Here is a 13,431-nt window from a genome sequence, read left to right as displayed (position 1 = left end):
CATATTAACCTGAATTCCCCAGTCATTATGGGCCGATGTGCACCGCATAAAGAGGGAAGATTGTACACATATGTGTAATTGAAAAAAAAAGAAGAATGTATATTAACAGGCAGCGTGAGGTCACATAATGTCCCAAGGCCTATAAATTCAGACAATAGGAGCTTGAATGAAAACCATGTTGACATACATCTGATTTAATAATTGTATAGGCTGCCTCAGACGGGAGGTAATACTGTCGTATAACTATTAAATCCTGTTGCTTTATATGTGATCTCAACAATCAGGAGTCATCTGATCACCCACGCCTGGACAAACAAAAGTAAAAAGGTTTGACGTGAGGGGGGAAATAGTGTTTTGGGAGGGCCAAAAGGGTTCATCTGAAGCACATTTGATCCTTGTCAAAATATATCGATTCCCGTTCTTTCGAGAGACAGTTGATGTCTTCCTTAATTCTTTCACCGGCCATCTGGACCAACTGACTCAGCAGACTCCCGTGTTGTCGGCCAATAAGTCAGGGACCTAATGAGTGCACTTAAAACAAAAACTACAAAAGTGATCTGTTGACATGCAATTGAGATATCACGCAACATTCCCCCCGGAATGATCGTCTTTCTTTTTCTTTTTTTTTGCAACAGATGACATCGCAGCGTTTCTAGTATACTGTACAATGCAAAGCAGGTGCTTCACATGCAGCACCCTGTTAAGGTGGGTGTTTGTTGTTGTTGCAGGAGTGGCCCGAGCAGACTGGGCCTTAGGTTTTTTCATACGAATTTCCCCTCAGCCACAATCAGTGCAGCAGAGGTTTTCCTTTGGTGTATCCAGAGGTGAATAATTTATGGGAGGATAAAAGCGTTTGTGGTAGAGAGCTAGACAGTCAGACAGTAGAAGGAGGCTGGCTGGGATTCCCCCCCTCCAACCTCTCAACACACACACACACACACACACACACACACACACACACACCCCATCTCAACCCTCCCACCCCGCCCCAGCTGAGCTCGACCCCCTTGTCGCGCGGTGGCCTTGCACGATACGCCTCCTCGGACGGCTGCTTGAAGTGCAAATCTGTGTTCCAACTTGTTCCCGGTGCCTGTCAGCATGTTTTCCTCTTGTCAGCAGCGATCGAGCACGGGCCCGTGTCACCCCTTGTACCACCGCTGTAACGGGATCATTGACGGGCCAGTGACACTGCCCAACCACATAATGGAAACCTATTGATTTTTTCTGCTTTTTTTTTCCCCCTCACACAGGCAGTCTGTGGCACTACTGAACAACTGGCAGAAGGACAGGTCGTGATCAATGGTCCTGACCTCGGGATCACTGCTGCCACATGCAACTGAATGGGGGAGTAACACAAAACCGCTGACAAAAAGTCCTATGATGGTAAACACACACATGGCATCATTAAAAGAAAGACATAGTAATCAAATTGAATAACTGAAAATGTAAATTACACGTCGGTAGCCGACAAACACACCAAAAACACAAAGCTATCCAAAGTTTTCCAGTGTTCCCCATTTCAATGTTATAAATCAAAAAGCAAGTGTTGCAGGTCTTCTGTGTTTTCTGCATACAGGGGTTAGATTTGCAGTTTTAATGGAGCAATCTCCAGAGAGGAGGCCCCTTTGATACCCATGGCGATGATAAGCATGCATTGGCTGCCTACCATTGGACCCCCGTGGCAGATGGCGAGTGTGGGTCCTGCAACAACACATTTCTTTATGTCAGCCTTGTCCCTCTCTCTCTTCAGCCAGTGGAATAATGAAAAGCCCAATTCTGGTCATGGCTAACTCAATCTCATTATAATCTCCCTTTTTTTATTCATTCGGCCCCTTGGGATGCTGTCTGCCAGCAATGTGCCTTTCAACCTCCAGAGAGAACATCTTTTGAAACAGCCAGGAGACCTAATGAAGTCACAGAGTGGCACAATTATTTCCCAAAGAAGGAGCATTAATGTACTTCAAAATTCCCTCCGGAGACACGTGATGACAATTGGTTTGTACAGCTTTGATCGCTGCTTTAAATACTGCCCAAGATAAACTGCGGGGTTAGCCCCCTTTGCCACTGGTAAGTAGAAAACCCAGGAGTGGCTATCAAGCGGCGGATACATCAAATACTCAGCCTGGAACGCTAAAAAACTGGAGTTTAAAACAGCACATAGCCTAAAAATCACTTCCTGTTGGGAATAATGGTGCAACATCACAGTAAAATCTCTGTGTTTGGCCCAAAACCATTGCAACAAATAAAATAGGCCCGTGTGTTTGAGGGCAGGCGGCAACCTCCGGTTCTGCCGAGTGAAGCCAATGCAGAAGTGTCTTAAAACTTGCATTGTCTTTACCGGGCAGCAGGGGACGACTCCTCTGATTGTATAGAAGTTCATGAAAAAATGACTCTACTTAGTGGTCTCTAATAATGGTCCATTTAGAGTCAAATAGATCATAAAGCAGGCGGGCTTACTGTGACTGACAGGTAGTTGCCGCTACCAGAGCCGTATACGGCGTCTCTACGTCACTCCTCAGCATTCAAAATATAGTCACTTCTGTTCAGCGGTTGCAAAAAGTCAAGATGGCAACGGCCGTAATCCAAGATGGCGACGGCAACGTCGCCAAACTCGAGGCTTCATAACGGCAGTCCACAAACCAGTGGGTGACGTCGCGATGACTACGTCCACCGTGTACGGTCTATGGTTGAGGGGCAGGGAACGGTCCATCATGAAAGGGTCAACTTTTAATCAGAACTTTCTCTTGAGATGACACGATGCATTTTCAAACCCAGTTTTCACGCAAAGCCGTCATCACAATCCACCAGAAATGCATCTCGTTTTTATGGTGCTAAAATCTTTGTTTTATCGTTACTGCAATAGACGTACTCCCACACATCACGCTGGTCAAATAGTGCCGCCAGTATCGACACTTTCGTCTTTTCTTCATGATGGCGACGTTTAAAGGTTCCTTAAAAAGGGACAGTTCACCCCAAAATCAAAAACACATACAGTACATCTCTAGATTGTTTTGGTGTGAGTTGGCTCGTTTTGGAGATGTCAGCCATAGAGAAGTCTGCCTTCTCTTCAATATTACGGGACTCGATGGTAATTGCATGTGCAGTTTTGTGTAGGTACTACAGCTAAAGGAAAAATAGTTCCAACATAAAACTGCTCACAACAAGCTCTGTGGATAATCTGGAGCCACCGGGTCATGATTTCTGAAAAAAAGACACTTTGAGCACCACAAACCAGGGTTCTAGTCCTATTGTGTTGTTCTAGTCCTATTGTGCTGTTCTAGTCCTATTGTGTTGGAGAGAAAGCAGACATCTCTACGGCCAATGTCTCTAAAACTCTGCAAGTCACACCAAAATAATCTAGATTGATAAATAGCACTTCAGGTAAGAGGAAACTTGTTTTTTTTGCTTCAGTTTCTGCTGCCCAAATCATAAAATGCATCACTTCCTTTGCCACATTCCCCCCTCCTTAAAACAGACACTGGAAGTTTGGAGCAGCAAAAGTTAAGTCATTACCGTGTTTAAACTTAGTCAGTATTGTCACATCCAGAGTGACTGAAGGAAGCATAACGATCATTTATTGACATGAACATATGAATTATTATTTTAATACAGATATAGGAGAATAAAATGGAAAAGCACTGATCATACATTGGGATGATGTCCTTGTCCTTCCCATGTGTCTGGTTGGCTCTCCATATCGAGTTTCCAAAAATAAACCTAATGAGATTAAATGTGATGATGAGAAATTCAGCGCGGCCGTCCTTTCATTACGATTTCACTGGCCTTCTTATTCACCCTGACCTCGACTGTCCAACGACTTTTGGCTCTACGTTCTCTTCTGTTTTCTAAATCAGACAGCTTGCTCACTGGAGTCAACCCTTTGGTCCGCTCCACCAGCACCGCAGTAGATAACCTCAGCAGCCCTCGGTACTGTTCTGCATATATCCTCGATATGAAGGGGCCACGGTACCTACATTGCATATTTGATAGAACTTAACATGGCATCACTAATAAATGCTTTAGTTTATCTGGCTGATCTAAGAAAAATTCACGTTATTTAAATTTAGTGACACTTTCAAATCATGCAAGTTTACTATTAATGTCACTGATTTCTATACAAACATCTACAAAATGTTGCATTTGAATCTGAGCAAGTCTAAAAACTATCAAGCCTGAGTAGGGAAGTGAGATATTTTATAGGAAACCATAATTATATATTAGGGAGCACTACATATCTACAAATTTAAAAGAGTTGAATATTTAAAAAAAAAACTAACAAATAGATAAAATTATATTTCTTTGATTTAGTTAAATCTTTAAATCCTTACATTAGAGTTGTTATCATGGGATAGGCATTGCTGAAATAAATATACACATTCATATTTATATTGGTGCTATAATGTGTATTAATGGTTTCTTTCTAATACTGAACTTTAAACAAAAATAAAGTTGTTATCAGAATTGTGAAGTTTGACTCAAAGAAGGACAAACTGTAGCTGTGATCTTCCAGTGTTATAAAGTCTAAATAGTAACCGACCCGACCAAGAACCACCAATTTTTGAGCTTTCGGAAATACAGAGCTGCCACAATGAGAAAATAAATAATTCTAACAACACGTTGTTGTTATAACGGGAAAAGGTTTCCCGTTATAACTAGAGAGTATTCCTCATTATAAAAAGATGTCGCTATCGCGGCTGTAATGAGAGCCAGATTTCAGAACCTGCGCTGATGGGTGAAGGTTAAGCAGGAGAACAGTGACAGAACAAGCTGTCCCAACATAATGAATGTCGCTTTGATTAAGAGAGATGCTCCCTCTGATGCAGGCGCAGGGAGGTGAAATCCCACAAAGCATCCGCGAGCTAGCGACAGCCCCGCGCACACCGCTCAACAACGAGAGCGCCGTTTGATTTGATGTCGTCTCTAGAAGAAAGCGAGGCGTGAACTCAATTGAAACACTCGTGTGTTTTGCCAATATATGCATGCTCCTTTTAACTTTTGTTGTGACAAAAAACTAAAAAAATCTCATAAAAAGAGAAGTAAGCTATTGAGAAATGTTTCTTTTTATAATGAGAAATGTTCTGTTTATGACATTAAAAAGTTACAAGAAACTGAGATATTTGGATATTTTGTCATTATAACAAAATGCTTTTTAACAAGGCACTTTTCTTTGTCATGACAAACACAGGAGAACAATGGTTTTCTAACAATGGCAGTTCTGCACTGCCAGATCAGCTTCAATAGCGTCAATAAAGATAAATCCTACAACTTGGATTAGCTCAGTTATAAGGCAAAGCATATTAAATATCCTTTGTAACGTTTTTGCTAATATATACAATATTATCAATACACTACTTTTATTAAGCAGTCTAGATTAACTCTTATATATTCCTAAAAACAGGTCTAAAACAATGTGTTGATGATGCGTAGAAACAATGTGCAAATTCAGGCCGCTGGACGTTCGACAGGTAAAACTCTACTCCAGGTCTGGGCGCTCACGAGACATCCTCGTGTGTATTTTGTGATGAAGACCCAGAACCTCAACCATCCCGGTCCCTGAGTGGGGCACGCTGGTGTGCAGTAGGTGCCTCTGTAAGTGCTTGATCCAGTCCTCCTGGATAGACAGGGGACCCTGGAAGACCAGGTCGCAGAATCTGCAGAGAGAGGGAGGAGGAGCCAGTCACTGTTTCTAGAGTCGATGCACAACTTCAGTGTGGAAAGCTTTGTTTTATTGCATCGATTGTATTACGAGTATCGGGCAAAGGTAAATTATAGCGTTATCATGATGTGGTCGAACGTAACCTAGTCAAATAATATTGACGAAGATGTGGAACTATAGATTGAGACCATAAACTTATGTTCACAATGTTTACTGAGGTAATAATTGAAGTGAGAAGTAGGGTCATTTTCTCATAGAAGTCTATACAATCTAACTTCTTTTTGCAACCAGAGGAGTCGCCCCCTGCTGGCCATTAGAGAGAATGCAGGTTAAAGGCACTTCTACATTGGCTTCAATATTCAGAACCGGAGGTTGCCGCCTGATGCCGTCATCATTTCAACAGTTCTGCCAATCGCAATGTGGTTTCAAGCACTTTCTTTAGGGAGCGAGTGCTTGGAGATGCCCAGCGGCAGCTACTCTAACAGAATTCTTGGGTGTCCCAGATAAGGAGCGGCTGGTCAGAGTTTTGACTGCTGTGCTGCCTTACATCTCCTCATCTCTTCCATTTGGGGCCTACATATGAGATACGTAACTGGGTAGGGAGCTCTCTTGCTTACATATGTAACCTTCACTTGCATGTACCTGCAGGAGAGCGTGTAAATCTCAGAATTCAAGGAGGGTAGCATCTTCTTCTTCAGCCCAGGCCTTGGCTTCTTCGGCTTGTAATCGTAGCCTAAAAAGACAAAACATCGCTTTATCTGAAATGCATTATGTAATCACCGACAAGAGGCATAAATAAATAATCCAAATATTGATTTTTACTATTCTAGTCAACATCCATCATGAGACATCACACGTATTCACTTCAATCCTGTGCTTCCAGCACACTTTTGGTTGCACGGCACAGGAAACACACATGTTGACATTTTGCTACACGCGTATCGTCATCGACGTACCTGGTCCTTCAAATATGGCAATCCTCTTCCTTTGTGCATAGGCTTGAAGATGACCAGGAAGCACGGGAAAGGCTCCGTTACACTGAATACAAATCGTATTCGAATCGCATTCCCCTGAAAGATGAAAATGTTGAAAAAATTAAACTCAACGAGAACAGGGCAAGTGGATCATATTTGATTATATTTTTCTATTTGATTGGATGATGTTTTTGAATCAAGGTTTTAAGATTATCCGTAGTGCGACACTATAATTTAAGGAATAAAGCATTGTGGGAGGGTGTGTGAGTTCACGCCGTAATTTTATTATCAAGCAAAACTGTTACTCCCAGTGTGCTCCTCCACCTGCTTTCAGTCTAAGCATCTGATTTGTACTCTCCTGTTTGAAAAGTGTTACATGGTGAAGTTTAACACAATTTTGTGTCTTCAGGGGGGGGGGCGTATGTTTTCACATACACCGGAGTCACAGAGGATTCATAAACTACTCAAGAATATCACAGACGTGTTAGTCCTCTGACAGTGGCAGTGCTGTGCCCCATCGCCTGTTAACCACAATATTTGTCGAGTAGTAATCCCAAAAGATCTCTCAAAATTAAAATGATTTTTTTTTTTGTTCCCACTAAACTATCTAAATATTGATAAAAAATAAGTTCTGTATTTTCATGTAATTTGCGAGTGATGATGCTATGTGAGCGACAACTCAGTGATGAAATAGCATTATAATTAACACCCTAAATGGCATACGAATAATTTAATCTAAATCAGCTTTCAGGATCGGACACGCAGAGAAAGACATCTTCTGGAGAACATTACAGCTCGACAAAGAGCAACGTGATGTTTACATCTCCATCTCATCTTTATCTCAGTACCCGGCACTGAAAGTTGGATTTGGACAGACATTAAACAAAATTGTGGAAACACGGATGACGGGCTTCCAACTAAACATCAAGAGGATCTCATGATTTTTTAATATGAACTTCAAAAGCACTTTGGCGACATTCAATCTACCGTATTTGTGTGTTGTTGGTGTTTTTTCCATAAAAATCAAATGATTGTGAACTATTGTTTAACTGGCAGTATACAGCGATCTGTGGAGAGATACTGGAAAAATGTATAAAATATTGATGACAATCAGAGGCCTGAACGTTAGCGTGTACACAACACTGTGATAGAGTGAACTTCCCTGTAGTAGAACAGGGCTAAACGTGTTAAATGTGTATAGGAATAACACATGGATGATCTATTGAGTAGTCATGACCTTCCCAGGTAAAGGGTGGGGGAGCTTGTATTGAAATGCTTCTTATATCGTATGAGTGGTTTTGCCAAATATCTACAAATCAAGTATACTTTACATTAAACCATTTACCACATTGTTAAGATTAGTTTGCTACTGTACCACCTCTTCCTGTGAGAATCTACTTGCAGAGACTTGTGATGCTTAAACATGCAGAACCAGCCATGTTTATGAAACCGTTGGAACATGAAGTTGCTATTTTGCTCGTGCATGAGACTCCATACCATGAGCCCAGTTTGGTTCCTCCGTGTAATCTTTGGTGAAATCAGGGAGCTTCCTGGTTGCGTGGGGTTCCTGGTCGCTTCTCGCCGAGAGCTCCATACTTTGCCGTCTCACCTTGAGCAGTTCAACTAAAGTGCTTGAGGAGGCCTCAGTGCCTCGTTGTGCTTCTACCTGAAGCCTCCTATCTGAGAGGGCCTCTGCTTCCTGTTTTGGTACAAGGCTGTCCAACATGGGACGCGGACTCCTCATCTCAAACTGGATTTTCACTGGGATGCCCATGCGCATCAGGATCAGGCCATCGCTGCTGATCCGTGAGGGGAATTGGCTCTTGTTGAGGACCTGGACGATGTTCTGATGTTCCTTTTTGTCCCGCAGCAGTTCGTTTAGGATGCCCAGCGGGGACTTGCCGGTGCTGGTAACACTTCTACCGATACGCTTCAGGTGTCCCCTCACGTGGTTGGAGAGGCCGGTCTTAGTAGCGAACCAACCCCAGCACAGGGGACATTTGTGTGCTCCTTGGGTTTCTGGCTTAACAGCTGTAATGTCAGATGAGATTTGTTAAAAAAAAAAACATTGTAATGAAAGAACAAAAACACAAAGCCAATATTCATGATATACCGTTTTGGATTGCTCTGTAATGGACAAGCCTTAAAAGGTTCTATAAACGGGATTCAGAGCATTAATATAGCAGCAAACAACTAATTGCTGTGTAAATATATAGTGGAGGAACGTCCACTTGAGCAGAGAATGAAGTCACTCCCTCTGTGTGTGTTGTAATCGGAGCTTCTTGTACATAGATGGGACGTGTCCCATTGGTTAGCCGACGGTCACCGCTCTGCACTGATCATATGACGGTTGCAGCTGATAACGCCGCCCCAACCGATGGCTTTGTCGCAGAAGCGTAGCGCCCACCTCCGGTTCCCCCTCAGGTAAACACACTTGTTTGCACTTTTTTGAGCTTTTAGCACCGTTAGCTTCTAGCTGCCGGCTCAGCCGTGCCATGTTGTGCAGGCATTAGATATGCTCTGAATTCCGTAATGACAACATTTAATAAAACAGGATCACGTAATGCAGCTGTCCATCTAAAGCGCCTATCATCGTAATGTAACCAAAAAAGGGGTTGCTCATTGTAAACATACAGAAGAATTACCACTGGAGCTTTATAGTGAGTTTCTCCCAATGGCAATACAAACACATTGAGAAGCAGGTATAATGGCTGCCATGTTCACTTTAGCATGTTAACATTTGCCAATTAGCACTTACACAAATTGCATCTGAGGCTGATGAGAATGTCGTTAGCTTTGCAGGTATTTGGTCATAAACCAAATTATCAACAGGGATATTTCAATCTGAAGTGGTGTGTAAGCGTGACATGTGACAGTACACGATCTTCCACAACCCTGACCTTTGACCTCCAGATCCAAAGATTGGATCAAATTTGAATACAAAACCCCCCCTTTTGTCTTGACTTGTCAGCTCAACTAATGTCATGGTAAATCAAACACCGATACTTGTACCTTTACTCATTCTCCTCATGCCACTGGGGATCCTTCTGCGGATTCGTGGCTGATGGTCCCGCAGTGCCACTTGCTCCGGCGAGACCATGTGCCGAGCGTTGTAGCTCAAGCCGACTCTGTGGAGGTGCCCTCGCACATGATTGGACAGGCCCACTCCGGACTCAAACATGGCCGGGCAGTAGGGACAGCGCCTGTGTTCCACCCCTGGTGTGGGGGAAACACCAGAGCTGTCCCCTGTGGACATACAAGGCGACTCTGGGGAATCGCCACACGCTGTGGTTTCGATATACTCCTCCTTGATTATGAGTTGCTCTATGTCACTACAGTCTTCACCTCCATCCTCCTCATCCTTGAGCACAAGAGAGCTTTGGTCTTTGGCTGAAAACCTCTGCCTCTTTGTGAAGTACCTCCGAGCGTACGGGTTCCTCGCATCCTCGCTTTCCAAGAAGCTGCCTGCAGCTCCACTGGTGTCGTCACTGCTGCCCTCGCAGCCTTTCTCCATCTCCTTATCTGCAGACGGTTTCCCGAGCCTCTGGCAAAACCGTCCCGATATATTACCATTCGTATTGTCAATAGTGTTACGCAAGGGCGTTGGCATGTTTCTCACTGACTGAGAATAATGGTTCGCTTGCGCTTGTAAGCTCCCGCTTGCCGGGTCGTTCTTGCCACCCTGACAGAACATCTGGTCTAATTTAAGATTTCTGGCTGATAGTAAGAAATCGGCGGTCGCAGGACAGGTTGCCTGCTTTGAGCTGCCAAAAGCCTTGCAGTCATTGTTTGCAGAGTCTTCCTCCACGCAGGCGAGATCAGTTGCCACATCTAATTTTTCTACTGGCTGCAGGAGTAGTTTTCCATGCCTGTCGACCCTCCACAAAGACGGTGACAGCCTGTTTTCGGTGCAGTCGACACGGAACTTAAACTGAGGAGAATTTACAGTTTTGTCGTTGGACTTTTGAATGTAAAACTCCCCTTTTTTACAAGAACGCTGGGGGAAATGGGCCGTTTCTCCAAGAGTCGACTTATGCAGATTCGGTTCGGGCTGGTCGGCGACCTTTTTATAATTACCAAGCGAACGCAGACGCTCCAGCTCAGAATGTCTTTGCAATACTTCATCGTCTTTGCTCGGGAAAAAACACGCTTTGCGCCGAAGCTGAACACGGTCCGCTTCCCCGTCCTCATTAGCGCGAGTCATTTCCCCGCGTTGAGGCCTGTGCGTGTCGAAATGCGCGACGCTCAAGTGGGCTTCGAGTGCCTGCTGTGTCAGCGTAATGTAGTTACACTCCTCGCAGAAGTAGTAGTGCTTCAGATTATCGCACGTTTTGGCGTGCTGGACGGAGATTTTAGGGCAATCGCAACCGGATGCGCACCGAGGGCAGTGCACTGTGGCGCCCCCGTCTTCCACTTCGGCGTTTTTGAGATCTTTGATTCCCTCCAGAAGTTTTTCCAGCCTGTATCTGTGAATAATGATGTGCCTCATGAGGGAGCTGCTATCACAGAACAAACGCCCACACTCCCTGCATATAAAGGGCTGCGAGACGTTCTCACTGTTCACCTGATTATGCTTGCCTAAATGATACATCATATGTCTATGGAAATGTCTCCTCTCCTTGAAATTAACATTGCATGTTCTGCATGAAAAGAAAAGTGGATCTCGTTCGACTTGTTCCGTCCTCAACCGTTCCACTTTTGAGCTGCAATTGTCTTCATCTTCAGGGTCATTTTCCTCATTACAGCCTCCCTGTGCTGCCGTGCTATAAATATGGTGCTGCGAGTCTGACGCCGTGTTCCCAGAAAGATCTTTGAGTGGCACCACAGAATATTTAATATCAGATCGGGCACCCAAAGAATCATCTTGGTTGGCGACGTCAACGTTTCCAACATCACTGCAGGAACAGAAACGTCTGTATGTGCGATTTAAGCTGCTGTTAACCTTTTCCAGAGAGCCTGACATGCTTTTTGCATGTGTGTTGTGCTTCCTGTCCCCTTGGTGCATCACTCTGGTCTCCAGCCTTCTGTCATTGTGCAAGAAGAGCTCCCTTGCTGAATCCCACCCGACCGCCTTGGCGTCGTCGTAATCATCCGAGGAGCTCTCTGACCGTTCTACGCCCCGGCGAGATCTTGTTTTCGTGGTCTGCTTTGTCAAAGGTTGGCTAATGTGCATTTGCTCCGTGCCGCCTGCACCCGACAGTGTGGGACAGGCCAGTTTGGACTCATTCTCCTCCGAGTGAGACAGTGGCGTGTTGACACCTGGCTGTGTGGCCAGTGTTTTCACGACGGACCCCGCTGTGTTCTTCCAAGCGTCTGATTGAAGCTCACTAGGTGGTGGTAACACCTCGGGGCTCGTGTCCTTCCCCGCTTGCCACGCGGCATCCAGGACATTGTTGGATAAAACAGTGCCTTTGTTCAGGACACAGTGTACCTCTGAGGTGGGGTGTGAACCAGGTCCATTAACAAGTGCTCCTGAAGGCAATGAATTGCCTGCATGGGGAACAGCGGGGACCCCGCTGTATACAAATGGATTCGGCTGGGTTCCATTTAAAAGGTTTTCGTGTTCATCCGAGGACAGACCTGCAGCATTATTCTTCGGGGAGAATGTGTGACTCTGTAATGGCTCCTGAGTTCGACCTGGGCTGTCAGACACCCGTTCCACGTCTTTGTCCTCTCGTGTATTTCGCCCCAGATCAGACATAGCACCAATACGTTCTGAAAACATGAAAGAATATCACAAATTTATCAAGTGCACTTCATATTTCTATTCATTTCAAGCCAGCCGTGCAAAGCCGGCATCGCTTACAAGCCTAATATTTATTTTACTCATGTGCAGTGTTCAACCATCCGAAGACAATTTGCAGGAGGAAATAATGCAGATGTAAATTACAAAATGAAACACTCTTGCACAACAGGTTTAATAAAGTCTAGCTCATTTTTTTCACACTGATAATGTGGTGCTGTTAAAAAACAAAAAGTACTTTTCTCCATAAAACAAGAGCGGTATTATTCTGTGCCGCATTCTGATTTCCCCAACACCCTCTTTCGCCACCTCTATTCACAACAAACCCTGCTGTTAGCCCTGAATACCCTGGCGAAGATGCTTAATTATGTGAGCGTACCTCTGGGACACAACCTGCCCTGCTTCTCCGCCTAAAGTTCTCAGTCGTCTGCTAAAATTGACCAATTTCCATGGGAACAAAGTACACCTCCAATGAGATCATATTGCGTCTTATCACTCTGTGATGGTGCCAACACGGATCCCAGCATGAGACTGTTGTTACTCGAATCCTGACAAATTGGCAGGCACACAATCTGTCTCAAACACAAACACAGGCCCGCATAAAGAAAAGATTACGCCTTTGCGCACACACATTTAAATCATACTTTTTTAACAATTATTAAATAAGATCATAATCAGAATGTGATTGAACGTGTGTAAGCTGCATCTTGTGACAGATGACAATGTGCTGTCTGGAGTTCATTTAGTTCAAAATGTCCGCTCAGTGGGTTTCGACATCCAGGGCTGGTCGCTCTCTACAGGAAGCTGCGTTGCTAACGAAGTGGTAAATTCAGTGTTAATGAGTGGCTTCACTGTTACCACCTCCGAGGTAAAACCTTCCGAGCTCCATGTTCGCCCCATCTGTTGTGGTGTAAAAAGGTTGGAAGGGGGAACAGACGCTCTCCATTTAAAAGCGAACTTCACTGTTACCCCCAAACGGTGGGGTGGCAAAACCATCAAAATATCTTGGTTGGAGATGTGTGCAAAGCCTCATTAGCAGCCAGCTCACACAACACTTA

General features: G+C 44.3%; 1 protein-coding gene across 3 annotated transcripts in view; it reads right to left on the bottom strand.

Moving 5' to 3' along the window:
* Positions 1-3,553: 3,553 nt before the first annotated feature.
* Positions 3,554-13,431, bottom strand: part of znf644b (zinc finger protein 644b) — a 25,533-nt gene continuing 15,655 nt past the window's right edge. For 2 of the 3 annotated variants that reach the window (XM_031872951.1, XM_031872952.1), the window contains 5 exons: positions 9,643-12,345; positions 8,128-8,661; positions 6,613-6,726; positions 6,299-6,389; positions 3,554-5,651 (listed from right to left, as the gene is read on the bottom strand). In XM_031872951.1, coding sequence (XP_031728811.1) covers positions 5,474-5,651; positions 6,299-6,389; positions 6,613-6,726; positions 8,128-8,661; positions 9,643-12,331 — 3,606 coding nt within the window. In that variant the 5' untranslated portion in view covers positions 12,332-12,345 and the 3' untranslated portion in view covers positions 3,554-5,473. Of the gene's footprint in view, positions 5,652-6,298; positions 6,390-6,612; positions 6,727-8,127; positions 8,662-9,642; positions 13,416-13,431 lie in introns of those variants that run through there. The other variant, XM_031872950.1, reaches the window with a different exon arrangement.

Source organism: Anarrhichthys ocellatus, unplaced genomic scaffold, assembly GCF_004355925.1.
Source record: "Anarrhichthys ocellatus isolate YVR2014 unplaced genomic scaffold, GSC_Weel_1.0 scaffold67, whole genome shotgun sequence".
Taxonomy (NCBI): domain Eukaryota; kingdom Metazoa; phylum Chordata; class Actinopteri; order Perciformes; family Anarhichadidae; genus Anarrhichthys; species Anarrhichthys ocellatus.
This window is presented reverse-complemented; position numbering and strand designations above follow the sequence as displayed.